The sequence below is a fragment of the Zootoca vivipara genome, chromosome 3 (genome assembly GCF_965207765.1).
Source record: "Zootoca vivipara chromosome 3, rZooViv2.hap1.1, whole genome shotgun sequence".
Lineage (NCBI taxonomy): Eukaryota > Metazoa > Chordata > Lepidosauria > Squamata > Lacertidae > Zootoca > Zootoca vivipara.
Genome location: NC_142586.1, coordinates 119,228,105 through 119,245,269, shown reverse-complemented (window position 1 = coordinate 119,245,269; position 17,165 = coordinate 119,228,105). Strand labels below are relative to the sequence as shown.

Here is a 17,165-nt window from a genome sequence, read left to right as displayed (position 1 = left end):
GCAGTTTGATAAAATCACGCTGTGCAGAACAAATAAGTCGGCGAGTCCTTACAGACACAAGTTCTCAGACTCCATTTGCACTGCGTATGCTGGGGGCAATGGGTGCGTTTAAGATCAGATAAAGACTTTATTGTCATTGTACATCAGGGGTCCCCAGACTTACCGGGCTTTGGGCCGGCGGGCCGGAGGGCAGGGCGCGGCGGGCCGGAGGGCGGGGGAGTGCGCACCCGTGCGCATGCGCACACACACTTACTGGCGCACTGGCGCGCTTCCCGGTCGAAAAAAATCGCCAAAAATCGCTTGTGGGCATGCGTATGGGCCTCCCCCGACCCGGAAGTGCCCCGGAAATGACCTCTTCTGGGTCGGGAGAGGCCCATACGCATGCGCACAAAGGACTTTCGGCGATTTTTCCCCGATTTGGAAGATCGCCGCTGCGGGCGGCGGCAGCGGGCGGCGTCGCGGGCCAGATTGGGAGGCCAATTGGGCCGCATCCGGCCCGGGGGCCGTAGTCTGGGGACCCCTGTTGTACATAGTACAATGAAGCTGAGTGCTATCCCATAAAAACAAAACAAAAACACAATCATAGCCACCCCCCCACAACTCCCCAAGATCATATTATTTAGTTGCAGCGTTTAAGATTGCTGTAGCTCTTGGATAGAAACTGTTTTTTAATCTATTCGTTCTTGATATAATTGTTCTGTATCTCTTAGGGGGGTGGACCCCTCTGCCCCTTTGTAGCCACTCAGATATAGCAGCCTCCCCACCCCCTGATTTTCAGAAGCCCCCCCCCCCCACAAAGAGAAGCAGACGGGACTCTTCCAGACCTTCTTCCCACGGGAACAAGCCCCCCCCCCAACTGCCTTGGGAACCACACCCCCTGCAAAGGAAAGGCCAGCCTTGAGAATGAAGGGGGTCGCCCTGCCTGAGCCCCCTCACCTGTTCCAGGGAGCAGGCGGCCTCGCTGGGCGCCACATGTTCCCCAATCTCCTCCATCTTCTCCACAAAGACCTTGCGGTCCTCCGTCATCTCGATGGAGGTCACCGGAGTGCCCAGAACGCGGACGTGGTAGCGCTCCAGGACGCCCGCCTTGGTTAGCTCCACGCCGCAGTTCAGGGCCGTCTGCCCCCCGAAGGTCAGCAGGATCCCATCGGGGCGCTCGTTCTTGATGACCTGGTCGCAGGGAAAGAAGGGGTCGGGAATGGGCAGGGGCTGGAGCCTGGCCTGGGAGAGCGGGGCAGCGGTTTGCAGGGGACTGTCCTGGCCAGGAAGCAACAGTTGGAGGCAGGAGAAGCTTCAGAGCCGGAGGAAGAGGCCAGCCAGGCAAGCAAAGGATCAGGCCCTTCCCCACCTTCTCCTGCAGAACCAGGAGGGGACTGAAAAGGGAGCAGAGGAAGTTGCCACACGGGGGCAGTCTCCATCGAGCACCTGGCTCTCCTAATGCAGTGGTTCCCAACAAGTGGTCCGTGGACCCCCAGGGGTCCGCGAGCTATGCCAGAGGGGTCCGCAAGATGCTATTAGAATAAAAAATATATTAAATATATTTCGTATGATAACAGATTTTTTGTTTTGGCCGCTTCCTGCATGAGCAGAGTCTAGCGCAGAGTCTGTTTTGCAAAGAGGCAGCGCGCGCTCACCTCCCCAAGATGCTTTGCGCGCGTCGGCTTCATTTGTGCGCTACTGCGCAGGTACCCTGTCTTCTCCATTCCCCTCCCTCCTCCCTGGCGCACGCTGCCTCTTTGCAAAACAGTCGTGTTTGTCAACAAAGCAAGCCTTTTCTTCCATGTGTTTCATGAAAAACAAATATAGGAATCGGCTCGGCATGCGGTCGGATTTCAGAGTGTAAGTTTCAAGTTTGGAACCTAATATTTCAGAAATAATGGACTCAAAGGACAGATTTAACTCATCTCATTAAGAACTGAAAATTAAAACTAACTGTATACTGATGGAGTACTCTGTTGTAACTGTAAAAAAAACGTATAAATATAAAATATAAAAAGACTCTTAATTTGGCTCTCACTTTTTAATTTTAGGATTAGGAATTAATGGGGGTCCTTGTCACAATAGCGGATCAATGAGGGGACCTCGAGAAAATTTTGTTGGGAACCCCTGTCCTAACGCAACACATCTCTCCAAAGCTCTGGGGGCCACCAGGCACCGCTGAGGTCCCTGCTACGTGAAAGTCTTTTCGCCCTCCCTCTCTCGTAACAGCATGACTCTGAGCCATCCAAGGAAGGCTCCGGACAGAGAGAAGAAAGTCCTTCTCCATCCAGCGCAGAGTCATAGCTGCCAAGTTTTCCCTTTTCTCGCGAGGAAGCCTATTCAGCATAAGGGGAAATCCCTTTAAAAAAGGGATAACTTGGCAGCTATGCGCAGAGTTAAACTGCGGAACTCACTGCCACAAGAGGCAGTGAGGGCCACCCACCTGGACAGATTTAAAAGAGGATGGCACAAATTCTTGAAGCAGACGGGTTGCAACGGCCACAACTTGCTGCCTCCAGATGACTCACTATGCCACTTGCCGCTGGTTGGGCTCGATGCCCCTTGCCTGCCCCTCCAAATTCTACAATTCCAGGGTGCGGAGGGAGAAGGGGGGGGGGCAGCTCAGCTCACCTGAGCCACGTAGTCAGGGGTGATGGGCAGGAAGTAGACTTTGTCCGCCAGGCCTTTCGAGGTCTGCACCGTGGCAATGTTGGGGTTGATCAGCACCGTCTGGATGTTCTCCTGCTTCAGAGCCTTGATGGCCTGCCAGGGAGGGAAGAGGGAACTGGGTCAGTCGTGTGTGTGCGTGTGTCCCCCCCACAATCCGCCTTGCCAACAAGGACGCCAGTCAAGGGAACGACCTCGAATTTGCAACCACAACGTTCACAATCTGAAGCAACGCGCTTCAGCCCTATTGTGGGAAAGCAGTTGGCGAGGCTCCGCTTGGCCTTGGGCTGATAGGGAGAGATTAGCACCTCCAGAAGGTTGGGGGGGGATGACATTCCCCACATGCTCCCAGCACCCTGACCTCCCTCCCGTCACCCCCCCCAAAAAGCCCTCTGCCCCCCACCTAATAACTTGAAAGTCTAAATCTGCTGCAGATATTTCTGTGAGATCAGGGACCTTCTGTATGGGGTGTGTCTGTCTTGCGTATTTTAATAAACAGAGGGAAGAAGTATGAGTCATTGGGGGGAGAGTATGTGTGAATTAATTTACAAGTGTTTAGCATATTTTCTGGTTGCTATCGGACATGACTAAACGACTAAATAACAACATCTTGTTTATCTTGTTTTAGAGATTATAAATGCCTCATTGATTTGTTAAGCATAAAACATGGACCTCTGTGGTCATTGCGATGTCCAGCTTGTTTTTTTGAGTTGCAGGTTTGCCAAGAGTCTTCTACAGATTGCAATTGCTTTATTGGGGATTTGTTAATTATATGATTTTTGTTGTCCCTGTGATGATCCGAAATCTTAACTGCTCACAGCTAAATTGCAAAGTATTTATTCTGTTGAAGATTTGCTTTATTGGTGCTGTTGACGTGTTTCTGTAATTTCTGAACATTGCTTTTCTGTGTTTTTATTACTTTGCTCCCAGCTCATTAAATTACAAATATAAATTCATGTTATAATTTTTCTGGTTCACGATACAATTGTTTAGCTGTTTATTGATGTTATTTACATGATTTTCTGATTTTGCCCACTGCTTTTCTCTGACTATTTTCATTACTTTGCTCCCCACTCTGCGGAGTGAAGGGTGGTCTGGCAAATAGTGTACACAAGGTGAAATAAAATGACATTATTGCTACTTATTATTGTTTCGTAAGCCGCTTTGGGATTCGTCTCGACAAGGGGGAAGCGGCATAGAAATACGATCCATCAAATCGATTGCCCTCCCCTCCCCCACTCCACTCACCTGGGAGCCAGAGTAGTCAAATTCGCCAGCCTGCCCTATAGAGAGCCCCCCCGATCCCAGGATGAGCACCTTGTGGGGTCGGGCAGTGCTGGTGGCGGAGGGGGCTTGGGCAAAGGAGAGGCGCTGCTGCAGGAGCTCACGAACTGAGGCTGGGGGGGGGGCGGAGAGAGAGAGAAAGAAAAAGGGGGCATCTCAGTTAACTCAGTGGTCTAGCCCAGGCTCCCCCAAACTAAGGCCTGGGGGCCGGATGCGGCCCGCGAGGCTATTTTATGCGGCCCCCGGTGACCCTGCTACTGCCGCCCGCTCTTAACGGCACGCTGCAGCTGCCCACTTCCAGGTCCCCGGAGCATTGGAAATAGCTTGTGCGCATGCACAAGCGTCATTTCCGGCGCACTTCCAGGCACGAGGAAGTGCATGCGCACAAACTATTTCCGGTGTTCTGGCGACCCAAAAGTGCGCTGGAAATCACATGTGCGCACGCATATGGGTGCACACTCCCGCGCGCTCCGGCCCGCAGCACGATGAGCGCTGGGGGCACCGGCCCTCGGCGAGATAAGTGTGGGGACCCCTGGTCTAGCCCCACCCGAGGTGCCTGCGACAGGGCAGAGACTGGGGCAGGGCCGACCAGCACGCAAGGCGGGAAAGAGGGTCTTCTGCAGCCCCTCAGGGACCAGACCTGCCCCTGCCCGCCCCCCCCCCCCGAGCGGCACCTGACTCAGGGCTCTGCGCTCCCTCCGCCTGGCCCCGCACCGTCTCCAGGAAGATGTCGAAGAGACACTCAAGGTCCGTCGGTCCAGCATTGTGCTCGGGGTGAAACTGCACACTGAAAGGGGGGGGGGGGAGAAAAAAGGCTTTGGGGGGTCAGGAGCCCCAGAGGTGTGGGGAGACCCTGCCAGCACACAGAATCCTGGAACTGGAGAGTCAGAAGGGATCTCAAGGGTCATCTGGCCCCACCTCCAGCATGCACTCTGCCATGTGCCGTACTCCCCACTCCAAAAGGGGGAGGGGGGAAGATGCCCCCCAATGCATACCCCCCCCCGTCTCCCACCTGAAGAAAGGCTTGGAGTCGTGGACGAGGCCCTCGTTGGAGAGGTCGTTGGCGTTGCTGAAGAGGGTGGACCAGCCGGCCGGCAGGCTAGCCGAGTCGACCGCAAAGCCATGGTTCTGGGAGGTGATGAAGCAGCGCTGGGAGGCCTCGTGGAGGCAGGGCTGGTTGTGCCCGCGGTTCCCGTACCTGCCCAGGTGGGGGGAGGAGGGAAGTCAGGCCTGGCCAGAGGGAGGTGCCCAAGGACTTCTGTGCCCAAGGCGAACTTGCGATGGAGAGACAGGAATGGTCAGAGGTGGCCTCTGCTGCCCTAAAGAGCGCAGGAAGGGCCCCGCAGCTGGATCCGGCCCGTGGCCCATCGAGTCCAGCCTCCTGTTTTCACAGGGGCCAACCAGATGCTCATTATGGGAAACCAGCAAGCAGAATCCTGTGGTTTGCAGAAACAGGGATTCGGAAGCACCAGCAGTGGAGAGAGAGCAGAGCCAACTTGGCTAGGAACCACCCATGAATTTGTCAACTCCTGGTGGCAATAATAATAATACATTACTTTTACCCTGCCCATTGAAATGGGTTGCCCCAGCCACTCTTGGGGGCTTCCAACACAATATAATAAACACAGTGAAACATTAGGTGTTAAAACCCTCTAATCCTCAAAGTCATCCAGGTTGGTGGTCATCCCTACCTCCTGGGGGAGGGAGTTCCACAGGTTAACCGTAAGCTGCCAAAAGAAGGGGCTTTCGTGTGACTGCCCCGAATCTCCCCACACAGGCACCTACTTCATCTTGTAGGTCTTGGCCCCGATGGCCAACGCCAGCAGCTGGTGGCCCAGGCAGATCCCAAAGACGGGCTTCGGGGTGGGCAGCTCCAGGACGTGGCGCAGGTTGGCGACCGTCACTTGGCAGAGCTGGGGGTCTCCGGGGCCGTTGCTGACAAACAGACCGTCGAACTCTGGGAGGAGAATCCAGAAATGGGGCAAGCTGGGACCCTTCACCAAGCAAGGATAGACCCCCAAGACCCAAGGCCTCCCCTCCCCGGGTCAGTCCAGGGCCCAGGAAGGCTTCTGCCGCGCCCCGGCTGCCCCACTCACCTGCGCTGTCCAGGGGGTGGTCCCAGGGCACCACTCTCACAGCTGCGCCACGGCTGCAGAGGCACCGGATCTGGTTGTACTTCAAGCCACAATCGACGGCCGTGATCCTGATGGATCCTCCGGGGTTGAAGAGGCGGGGTGCCTAGTCAGTCAGGGAGAGGCAGGGAGGAAGAGGGACGCTTAAGAACATAAGGAGAGCCTGCTGGATCAGGGCAAGGAAATCGAACCCAGAACCCTGTCCTCACAGTGGCTGACCAAGTGCCTCTCTTGCAAAATCCACAAGCAGGATTCAAGCCCCCAAGAGCCCTCTCTCCTCCTGTGGTTTCCAGGAAATGGCATTCAGAAGCGTGGCTGCCCCCTGCCAGGAGGAAGGCAGCAAGAAATTGCACGGCGTCCGTGAAGTTAACAAGGTCTGCTCAGGAAGTCAGGCCTAGCGAGCACAGCAACTCTTTCCTGGCAGATCTTGCCCCTACGAGGCTGATATTTGCCTAAGTCTCCTCCTCTCCCAGGTTCTTCCCAAGCAATCTGAGACTTTGTTGGCGTGCCGGTCTCTGCCCCTCCCTCTTCATGCCTCTTCTGGTTCTGGGAGGGGAGCTTGTCACCAGAGGAGGGGGAGACCCCTGTGACTCATCTCTGCCTCTTGGTCTCCCTCCTCTCCTCCTCCACCTTCTGCCTCCGATTCTGGACTGCTCTCTTGCACAAACTCTCCCTGCTCACTAAGCCCTGTTGCCTCTTCAGCTGCTGACACTTCCTCTCCCCAGGCTTCTCCCTCGGACCACCCACCTCCGTCCCACCCCCACTCTCTGGGCTCTGGGCCTTCTTCCCTTGGGGGGTTCCCCAGCTGCTTCCTCCCCCCCCCCCATTCTTCTACGTCCAAGCAGTCCACGAAACCTCCAACCATGGAGGCTGGAGCACAGCCTGCTCTACTGCTAAGCCCCCAAGGCCACGGGGACACATCCAGGCCCAGAGCAAACTCTGCCAGGCACCAAAGCGGGTCCCCTCATGGGCAGCCAAGCCCTGCAGCAAAACCACAGGCGTCATCCCCACACTTAGATGCCCGCCAACCCAACTGGGCAGGCGGCCAGAGGACACAGGAGGGGGGCTGGGGCTCCAATGCCAACCGGGCACCCGCAAGCAGGGGAATCTCCTTCTCATCAGATTGCAGGCGGGCATTTTGCCCTCACCTTTGGACTGGATAGGTGTGCTTTGCAGGCCAGACTCGCCCCCCTGCCCCCCGTCAGACATGCCACCTCCAGGTCCGACCGCCCGAGCTCCCCGCTTGCCCCACCTACTTGGAGGGAGACCTCCTTCACCAAGTGTCTCTTGTTGGGGTCCTCAAAGGGCAGGTGGTTGTTAGGGAGACCATCGGGCACCAGCCTGCCCAGCAAGCTGCCCTTTTCTCGGATCCTCTTGGTCAGCGCGCGAGTGTCCACTCCTGCAAGCGCAAAGGGCCAGTGAGGGCCAGGAACAGGCTCATCTGCATGTGCGTCCCTCGCAGCCCCCGCCGGACTCAGCGGGAGACCCGAGGCCCTCCCCACAAACACGCCCCACATAGCGGCCACGTTCTGCCCCCAAGTGGCAGCAAACATCTCGTCACACTTCTGCTTCCAGGGGTTTCTGACCGGGCGGCAGCTGTGGGGGCAACTTTTCCTCACCCCGTGGCAGAACACAGAATCATAGAATGGCAGGGTGAGAAGATTCCACCTGAACATTAGGAAGAACTTCCTGACAGTAAGAGCTGTTCGGCAGTGGAATTTGCTACCAAGGAGTGTGGGGGAGTCTCCTTCTTTGGAGGTCTTTAAGCAGAGGCTTGACAGGCATATGTCAGGAATGCTTTGATGGTGTTTCCCGCTTGGCAGGGGGTTGGACTGGATGGCCCTTGTGGTCTCTTCCAACTCTAGGATTCAATGATTCTATGAGAAGGGACCCCAGGGGTCATCAAGTCCAGCCCCTGCAGGGCCAGTAATCACAACTAAAGCGCTCCTGGCGGATCAGGTCTGCTTAAAAACCTCTAAGAAAGGAGAGTCTGCCATCGGACAAGGGAGCCTCTGACGCTGCCAAACAGACAATTATTCCTAGTGTTGAGCCAGAATCTTCTTTCTTGCCATTTCAATCGGTTGGTTTGGGCCTCACCGAGTGGAGCATCAGAAAACAAGCTTGCTCCGTTCTCCACGGGAGGAATCCACAATGGACTGTACGTTTTGGAATGAGAGGCCCCCGTCTGCTCCCTCCCAGAATCCCAAATGTGAGGGAAACACATGAGTATTTGTCACAAGGACTCCTGGGGGTGTCTATAACCCCCCCTCCCCATTTCTGCATTTTCCACCTACAGGACTCTATAATGGAGGCCACATCTTGCACATGGGAAACTGAGGCCAAGAGCACAGCCTGGGCAGGACCAACCCCTGCGGGTGCAGCAGAGGGAGGGCACCAACAGGCTCAGCCCTCTGCCCCCCTCCTGCTGCCCCCCAGGGCCTTCCCGTCGGGCGCTCGGCTTACCTTCCAGGCCAGGAATCCCCTTTTCCTGCAGCCAGCGGTCAAGCGAGGTTGTGGCGCTCCAGTGGCTGGGGTTTCGGGAACACTCGCCGACGATGAGGGCTGACACATGGATGGAGCTGGACTCAAACCACTAGGAGGAGGAAGAAGAAGGGGAGAGGGGATCAGGGCCAGCATCCCACCACCGCAGTCTTAAAGAATATAAGCAGCGCTGGCTGGATCCGTCCAGGTGGGGCCCATCTAGTGGGAAACCAGAAAGCAGGATCGGAGCACAAGAGCAGCTCTCCCACAGTTTTCGGATGTGGGGCTGCCTCCAACTGTGGAGACTGAGCATCGTCATCTTGGCTGGCAGCCCTGGAGAGCCCACCATGAATTTGTCTCATCCTCTTTCAAAGCCATCCAGCTTGGTGGCCACCACTGCCTCCTGTGGGAGGGAGTTCCACAGTTTAACTACATCATCATCATCATCATTATTATTAGAATTTATATACATGCCCCATACCTGGGGGTCTCGTGGTGGATCACAGAATAAAATCACAAAATACATAATCAAAATAAAAACAATAACCAACCGAATAACACCCCCCCCCCGAAAAGAGCCACATTTTAAAAGGGCATAGGATGCCAATCAGATCACCCAAAGGCCTGGTTAAAAAGGAAGATTTTTGCCTGGCACCTGAAGGCGCCAGGCGAACTTCCCCGGGGAGAGCATTCTACAGATGAGGAGCCAATGCAGAGAAGACCCCGTTCTCGTGTTGCCGCCCTCCAGACCTCTCGAGAAGGAGGCACACAAAGGAGGGCCTCAGAAGGTGATCTCGGGGTCCGGGTCGGTTCATATGGGAAGAGGCGGTCCTTGAAACATGGCGCTCCTGAGCCATTTAAGGCTTTATAGGTCAAAACCGGCACTTTGAATTGGGCCCGGAAACTAATCGGTAGCCAGTGCAGTCAGAGCAGGGTCGGTGTGAGATGCTCAAAGCGACTTGCTGGCCGCTGAATTCTGCACCAGCTGGAGTTTCCAAACCGTCTTCAGAGGCAGCCCTGTGTGTAACGCATTGCAGGAATCTAACGTGGAGGTTGCCAGAGTATAGACAACAGAGTCCAGACAGGGGCTTAAGAGCTGAGCCACGAGTTGAAGCTGATGGAAGGCACTCCCGGGCCACATGCATGTTGGGGATCCCTCCTCCCCCACTTGATGCAGGAGGGGGGCTGTGAGAGAGTGGGGTGCGCCCCACAGAGAGGCCCAACTGGGACCCACGTCGTTCTATTTGCAGAAGCAGGGAATTAGGAATTACCATTTCAGTCCTGCAAGATTGTTCCTTAGCTCCCTGTATGAACCCCGGTGATCCGATCAAGGTTTTTTTCAAACAAATTTAATTTACGACTTCTCTAAATACAGGCACAGGCTGGATTCCAAAGGACTAGCGCTTGACCTTTCCGACAGCCACAAGAACCCTCAACGACCAGCTTATTCTCAGGACTGGATGTGGCTCGTATGTCCTTTATAACGGCCTTTGCTGAGAAGCCAGCCGCTCATCCCTATAGATGACAAGCTATGGGAAACAGAACCTGGAGGGCATCTCTGACTGCTTACTCACCCGGCTGAGCCCGTACGGACCCTCCTCTTCCGGCGGGACCCCATAATTTCCGACAAGGGGGTAGGTCAGCACCAAGATCTGCGATTTGTAGGAGGGGTCCGTCAGCGCTTCGAGGTAGCCCACCATGCCTGTCTGGAAGACTGCAGAGAGGAGGCCTGGTCAGCCCCGCAAGGCCCTGGGCAAGGGGCCAGCCCTCCCCCCACCCTAGGAGCAAGCGCTGTGCCCTCCCGCATCCTGCCCCCCCCCAGTGTGGGGTTGCCGGCCACACCCCCAGGCACCTGGCCAAAGCCACTTCAAGGGGCTGGCGGGCGATCAGAGGGAATCGAGCTGCGCCATCGGCACCCCCCCCCTTGCAGGCCTGACCCTCCAGGGGGTCTCAGAGAAAGCCGAGACGCAGCGCCCCTGGACCCAGACCTCCCTGCCCCCCTCCCCACGTTCTCTGGGGCTGCGCTTCTCTCGGTCCTGCCTGCCCATCCTGCCGCCACCCCATCCCTTCTCAGGTGACGGAGAATTAGAAGTGCGCCAGAAGACGCTCAGGTATCAGGTGCCGCTGCCCCTGCAGGAGGGAAGGGGGGCAAGGAAGGGGGGAACCGCAGCACCCCAGGGCCCACTTCTGGGGAGCCCCCCCCAGGGCTAATTGAACGGGCACCCGAGGAGGAGGGCTGCCTGGCCTGCCCCTCAGCCTCAAAGGGGGCGTCACATGCAGACCGTGATCCATTTGTTGGCATTGAGTAAGTCTCATGACTTGTTCTAGGTTGATCAGGCCCAGATCATGGAATCGCAGAATTGCAGAGCTGGAAGGGATCCTCAGGGGTCACCTAGCCCAGTGGTCCTCAACCTTGGGCCTCTAGATGTTTTTTTGGCCTACAACTCCCATGATCCCTAGCTAGCAGGCCCAGTGGTCAGGGATGATGGGAATTGTAGTCTCAAAACATCTGGAGGCCCAAGGTTGAGGACCACTGGGCTAGCCCACTGTTTCCCAAACTTGGGTCTCTGGCTGCTTTTGGACTACAATTCCCATCATCCTTGACCACTAGTCTTGCTAGCTAGGGATGATGGGCGTTGTAGTCCAACAACAGCTGGAGACCCAAGGTTGGGGAACACTGATCTTTATTCTAGCCCATTGCAGAGCTCTGTCTCAGCTCTGAGCTGCACATCAGTCTCACTGTTTTTTTGGGGGGGGGTGTCTCATTTTGTTTCCATGCCCTGTCATTTTACTCTTACTGGAATTAGCCAGAGGTCTCTGTGGGGCCCCGAGAGTCTTGCCCCCCCCTTTTATCCCGGATTCTTTCTGCAACACAAAGCAAAGCTGCAGAAGCCTGCTGAGCACCGGGTCCCGGACCTAGAGAGGGACCCCCGATCGCCCCCCCCCGAGGAAAGAGAAGCCCCCCCCCGCCCACGTGGAAGCAGCAGGCTCTGGGGGGCGGGGCAGCCGCGGACCCAGATGGTGGCGGAGGGGGAGGGGGAAAGGGGGAGGGGCCGCCTTTGTCGCTCCCCCGCACCAGCCCCCCCACCTGATCCCCCCCCACTCACCCACTTCCCCGGCGGCGGCGACCTTGGCGGCTCCGAAGGGGCGCCCGCGCACCACCGTCCCATCTTCCAGCACCAGGCTGCCCATCGCGGCGCCGGGCACGTGGGCGCGCCCGCCGGCTGGACGGAGAGGCGGCGGCGGCGAGCAGGGAGCAGGAGCGAGCGGGCGAGGAGGCGGCGGCGCGCGGAGCGGGGAAGGAGGGCAGGATCGCCGCCGGCGGGAGGAGGGAGGCGTCGGGGCCGGCCTGGCGCGGAGCGGAGAGGAGCGGAGCGGGCAGACGAGGCGGAGAAGAGGCGGAGCCCCAGCCGGAGAGGAAATGACCCGCCGAGGGGGCGGGAGCCAAGCGGAGCCGCGGGCGCTTTGCTGGGGGTCGCCTGCTCTCCTCCCAGGAGGAAGGGGGGAGGCCTCGATCCCTGCCCCACCCCCAGGATCTACAGCTGGGGGGTCTCCACGCCCCCCCCCCAGCCCATCGGCTCTTCCTGCATTGCTTTCAATGGAGGGATCATGCAGCCTTTGCAACGTTGTCCATTGTGAAGTTTGCAGAGGAGGGCGACCCGCTGCCACGCCGGACAGAAGGCCGGCCCCTCTCGGCTTGCTGCCCCCTGTGCCCAGCCAGGCAAGCCTCAGAAATGCCATTTTGTGCAAGCAAAATTTCAAATGCACCCAGCTTTTTGGGGGGAGGAGGCAGCGAAAGGTTGCTGGCCCGCAGGAAGCCGGCAGTCCGTGCAAGGGAGCCGGCAGCTGGGCAGGGCTAGGGGGAGTCGGAATGCAACATCCTGGAGGGCGCCAGGTTGGCAGAGGCTGCTCGGACATCGCCCCAGACCCCGGGGCACGGGCGGGGAGCAGCAAATGCCTGGCGCCGCTGCACAGCCGCAGAGAACTCTGGCCATGCCCCGGTGCCCGTTGCCCCAGGCGCCTCTGGCAGCACGTGGCTCTCCTAGGCGTGTCTTTTCCGGGGAGTCCAGCAGGGGGCGATGCTCTGCCTCTGCAAGGTGCGCAGGTGCGGCTTAGGTAGGAGCAGTGCATTGTGGGAGCACGAAGCGGGGGGGGGGGAGATTGAGGCTCATCCTGGGCAAATCTTCGGGCGCGGCAGCCAGCAGGGGGCGCTTTCCAGGAGGGGCAGCGCATGCGTAGAAGAGCCAGACAGGCTTGGCGCTACCTTTATATGTGGGGCACCCGAGGAGTGTGAACCTGGCAAGGAAAAGCCGATGATCCCCGCCCTGGCAGAGGCAGCCACCTTGAGCGTTTGACACTCAGCGGTTCCTGCATGGCGGGGGTTGGTCTAGATGACCCTCGGGTCCCATCCAACCCTACTGTTAGGGAATTTTATGGGGGGGCACCCAAACGAGGCTTCATTTGGGAATCAAGATTGGCACAAATGCCCTCAAGGGGACCCCGGTGTCTGATCCTACAACACCACTCTAGTATCGCACCGACACGAACCCCTCAAGATCAAGCCCTGAGTAATAAAGGCTCCCTTTCCTACCCTTTCTCTGTTGCCTGAGACTCTATGAAACCATATTTCTTTATGAATGAATACCGTGTATCTGTATTTCTAAATGAAACCCCCTTTTGCGACCCTGGCCAAGGGCTCTCAGGGATGCAGGGAACAGCCATAATCCTTTAAGCGAGAGGTCATGTAGCCAGGGTGGTGCTCCTCTGCATATCCATAATCCATTCAGGTACCATCTCCTGCCATTTCCGACCCTAGGCAATACACACACCTGGACCCATTGTTTTTCCCCGCCAGGTACTCAAGGATCCCCTCCCAGATACTTACTGGTACTTGCTTAACAATGTCCTGGGACATCGTGCATTGTTACCTGTGAGGGACGAGGGATACAGGGAAGTCCCTCCCATCTTAAGTTCCAGCCCATCCCCAAGCGCGGGAGAGAGTAAGGAGAGCTCTGCCTCCAGCGGAGAGTCAGGAAGTGGTGTCCGAGGCTCAGGCAAGGTTGTGGAGCCCAGGCCGCAGGTGGGACAGGAAGTAGGACGCACAGGGGGGAGGCCAATTCCCCCAACTCCCGAATTGCGACGCAAACGTAGGGGGAAGAGGTTGGGTCTGCCAAAGCTGTGGTGCTGGAAGAAAACGCGCCAATCGCCATTCGGGAGTTCAGACACCTCACCTTAAGGATGCATTTTTACTGCTCTGAACACTGTAAATAATCAACTAAGTTTTTATTTTGGTATGAGCTTTCGTGTGCATGCACACTTCTTCAGATACCAATGCACACGAAAGCTCATACCAAAATAAAAACTTAGTTGGTCTTTAAGGTGCTACTGAAGGAATTTTTTTATTTTACTTCGATCCAGACCAACACGGCCACCTACCTGTAACCTGTAAATAATCAGCACTTAATAAAAACCTTAAAAGACCATGCTGGAGTCGTTACTCTAGAGTAGCCATACCAGGCCCTCTGACAGCAACTCCCGAATCTTTTTTTGGCTACTTTGGAGTGCAGCGATGAGCGCTCAAGAGGCTGAGCATTGGAGGCTGGAGGCCGAAGCAGCGAAGCAGGAGCTGCAGAACCTCACAGCGCACGCACAGCAGCAATTGCATGCCGCTCAGGAGGAAGCGCGAGGGGCGCAGGAGGAGCTGAACAAGCTGGTGGACCAGGTGAGGACAAAAGAGGAGACTGAGAAACAGCTAAGGGTGATGGTTTTGGACCTACAGAAGAAGTTGGAAGAGGAGAAAGCCGCTAGAGGTGGGGGGGTGCCCCAGCCGCAGCTAGTCCAAGTGAGAAGGGGACAGAGCCTAGTCACCAAGTTTAGCGGCGACCCTAGGGAATACCTAGGATTCGAGACAGAAATAAATTATGCGCTGGAATTGCATGCAGCAGAATTCCCAGATGACGCGCACAGAGTCTCCTTTATCATAGAGCATTTGACGGGGGCCGCCCGAGAATGGGTAAGACCGCTCATCGCGCAAAAAAATCCTTGCATGAAGAACGCAAAATTATTTCTAGAAGCTTTAAAAATAATGTACGCTAGTGACAGTGAAATGGAGGCCACTAAAGAGGAGCTTCATAACTTAACACAAGGAAAATCGACAGTTAGGGACTACTGGGCGAGATTCACCATGCTGGTGCACAAACTGGGGTGGGATCTGCAAAGTGAGCCAGTGAAATCAGCCTTCTACATGGGTTTGCACGCAGACGTTAAGGATGAGCTGGCAAGAGGTCCCAAACCGCGAACTATGGATGAGTTAAGCAAAGCGGCGCTAGCGGTGGGGGTGAGACAGGAATCCAGATGGAATGACAAACAAGCGACGCGCGCAGCAAAACCTTGGTTCCCACGCTCCCAGGACAGACCACATCACCAAACCCCACCCCAGGGCCCGCCCCCACACCCGCCCAGGCCAAGCCCAGAGCCGGAACCGATGGAGATCCGAGGAGCGCGCGCGCGGGCTTTTCAAACCCCGGCGGCGCCAAGACGCAAGGAGGGAAGAGGCGGGAATTGCTTTCTCTGCAACTCCCCCAGGCATCGCGTCAGAGACTGCCCTCATCGCAGAGAGTGGCAAGGAAAGGCGGGAACGGTTGTACCTTCCCCAGCTGACGCAGCACCACAGCAGGGAAACGAGACAGCCTGGCTGCAGGAGACAAGGGGGAGCGGCCAGGCACAGTCAGCAGACAACAGCCCCCGCCCGCCCACCCGCACAGAGAGGAGCACAGCCAGCCCACCCCTCCCAGAGCAGGAGTGGTTCTAGAAGTCACGCTCACGCTCCCAAATGGCTATCCCCTGACAGTCCTCGCCTTAATTGACAGTGGTGCCTCAGCCAACTTCTTCTCGAGAAACTTTGCGGAAGAGCACCAGATCCAACTTCTGCAGCTGGATTTTCCCCTGCACGTGGCCACCATTGACGGCAGAGAGCTGCTGGGAGGGGCCATCACGCATCAAACCCCCCCCCATGAGAATGACGGTGGGAAGGCACTCAGAGACACTGGCTTTCAACGTCACAACCATCTCAGACCCCCCCATCGTTTTGGGCATGAGCTGGCTGACGCGCCACGACCCCTCCATAAGTTGGCACCAGAGATGCATCACTTTTGGATCGGACTTTTGTCTGGAACATTGCATGCAGCACCAACCAGGGGAGGGGCCTCCGATAGCCACGGTGGCCACCATGCACGTCAAGGGGGGTGAGGCAATACCCAAGCCGTACTGGGACCTGCAGGAGGTCTTCAGCGAAGCGGAGTCCGACCACCTACCCCCACACAGGCCTTTTGACTGCCAGATCAACCTGGTGCCAGGGGCAACTATACCCCCAGCCAAGCTGTACGCCATGTCAGATCAGGAACTGGAGGATCTGCGCGCTTTCATCGACAAGAACCTCAAGCGGGGGTTCATCAGAGAAAGCAAGGCAGCAGGGGGCAGCCCGGTCTTCTGGGTGGACAAGAAAGACACGCAACAGCGCCGTCTGGTGGTGGATTTTAGACGGCTGAATTCGGTGACAGAGCCAATGGCTTTCCCCATGCCCAGAGTGGATGATCTCCTGACAGCGGCACGCAGGGGCAAGATCTTCACCAAGCTCGACCTAAGAGGGGCGTACAACTTGATTAGGATCCGGGAGGGTGATGAATGGAAAACCACGATGTTCACGCCTCTGGGCTCTTTTGAATATCTGGTGATGCCCTTCGGGTTGCAAGGGGGCTCAGCATGCTTCCAGGCCTTCATGCAAAACGTCCTGGGGTCCCTCCTCTTCAAGAACTGCTTGGTCTTTCTGGATGACATCCTTATCTACTCCAATGACCCAGTGCAGCATGTGAAGGATGTCAGGGAGGTGTTGCAGCGCCTGAAGGACAACCACCTGTATGTGAAGCTGGAGAAGTGCAAGTTTCACACCAAAGAAGTGGACTTCCTAGGCTACAAGCTGTCAGACAAGGGGCTGGCGATGGACAAGGACAAGGTGCAGGCCATCCTGGACTGGCACAGCCCCAGGACGCGCAAAGATGCCCAACGCCTACTAGGCTTCGCGAACTTCTACAGGAAGTTCATCAAGAACTTCTCTCGCGTCACGGCTCCTATCACCGACTGCCTGAGAGGCAAGCAGAAGTTCCGGTGGACACCAGAGGCGCAAGCAGCGTTCGAAAGCCTCAAGAGGGTATTCGCTTCAGACCAGCACCTGTTCCACGTGGTGCAGGATGCGCCCCTACGCCTGGAGACAGATGCTTCGGACAAGGCTCTGGGAGCGATTCTGTTGCAACTGGACGCCAACAGAGAGTGGAGACCCTGTGCCTTCTTCTCCAGGAAGCTGACCCAGCCGGAACGCAACTACACAGTGTTTGACAGGGAACTTCTCGCGATCCACGCTGCGTTCCAGCACTGGCGACACTTCCTGGTGGGCGCCAAGCACCCCATCCAGGTGTGCACAGACCACAAGAACCTGGAGTTCTGGAGAACTGCCAGGGTGCTCAACCAGCGGCAGATACGGTGGGCAGAGTTCTTCTCGAACTTCAACTTCTCCATCCACTACATCCCGGGAGAGCAAAATGTCAGGGCGGATGCCCTCTCCCGCAA

The 17,165-nt window shown here is 56.9% G+C and overlaps 1 protein-coding gene across 1 annotated transcript in view; it reads right to left on the bottom strand.

The window, feature by feature from the left end:
* The window catches only part of CAD (carbamoyl-phosphate synthetase 2, aspartate transcarbamylase, and dihydroorotase), a 43,731-nt gene extending 31,869 nt beyond the window's left edge, over window positions 1-11,862 (bottom strand). Inside the window, exons 1-11 of the mRNA XM_060273243.2 lie at window positions 11,651-11,862; window positions 10,118-10,257; window positions 8,526-8,655; window positions 7,319-7,461; window positions 6,027-6,168; window positions 5,716-5,887; window positions 4,943-5,128; window positions 4,605-4,717; window positions 3,895-4,043; window positions 2,611-2,742; window positions 937-1,170 (exon numbers count right to left, since the gene is read on the bottom strand). Of these exons, the coding sequence (XP_060129226.2) occupies window positions 937-1,170; window positions 2,611-2,742; window positions 3,895-4,043; window positions 4,605-4,717; window positions 4,943-5,128; window positions 5,716-5,887; window positions 6,027-6,168; window positions 7,319-7,461; window positions 8,526-8,655; window positions 10,118-10,257; window positions 11,651-11,735 (1,626 nt within the window). The 5' untranslated portion in view covers window positions 11,736-11,862. The remainder of the gene's footprint in view (window positions 1-936; window positions 1,171-2,610; window positions 2,743-3,894; window positions 4,044-4,604; window positions 4,718-4,942; window positions 5,129-5,715; window positions 5,888-6,026; window positions 6,169-7,318; window positions 7,462-8,525; window positions 8,656-10,117; window positions 10,258-11,650) is intronic.
* Window positions 11,863-17,165: the final 5,303 nt, after the last annotated feature.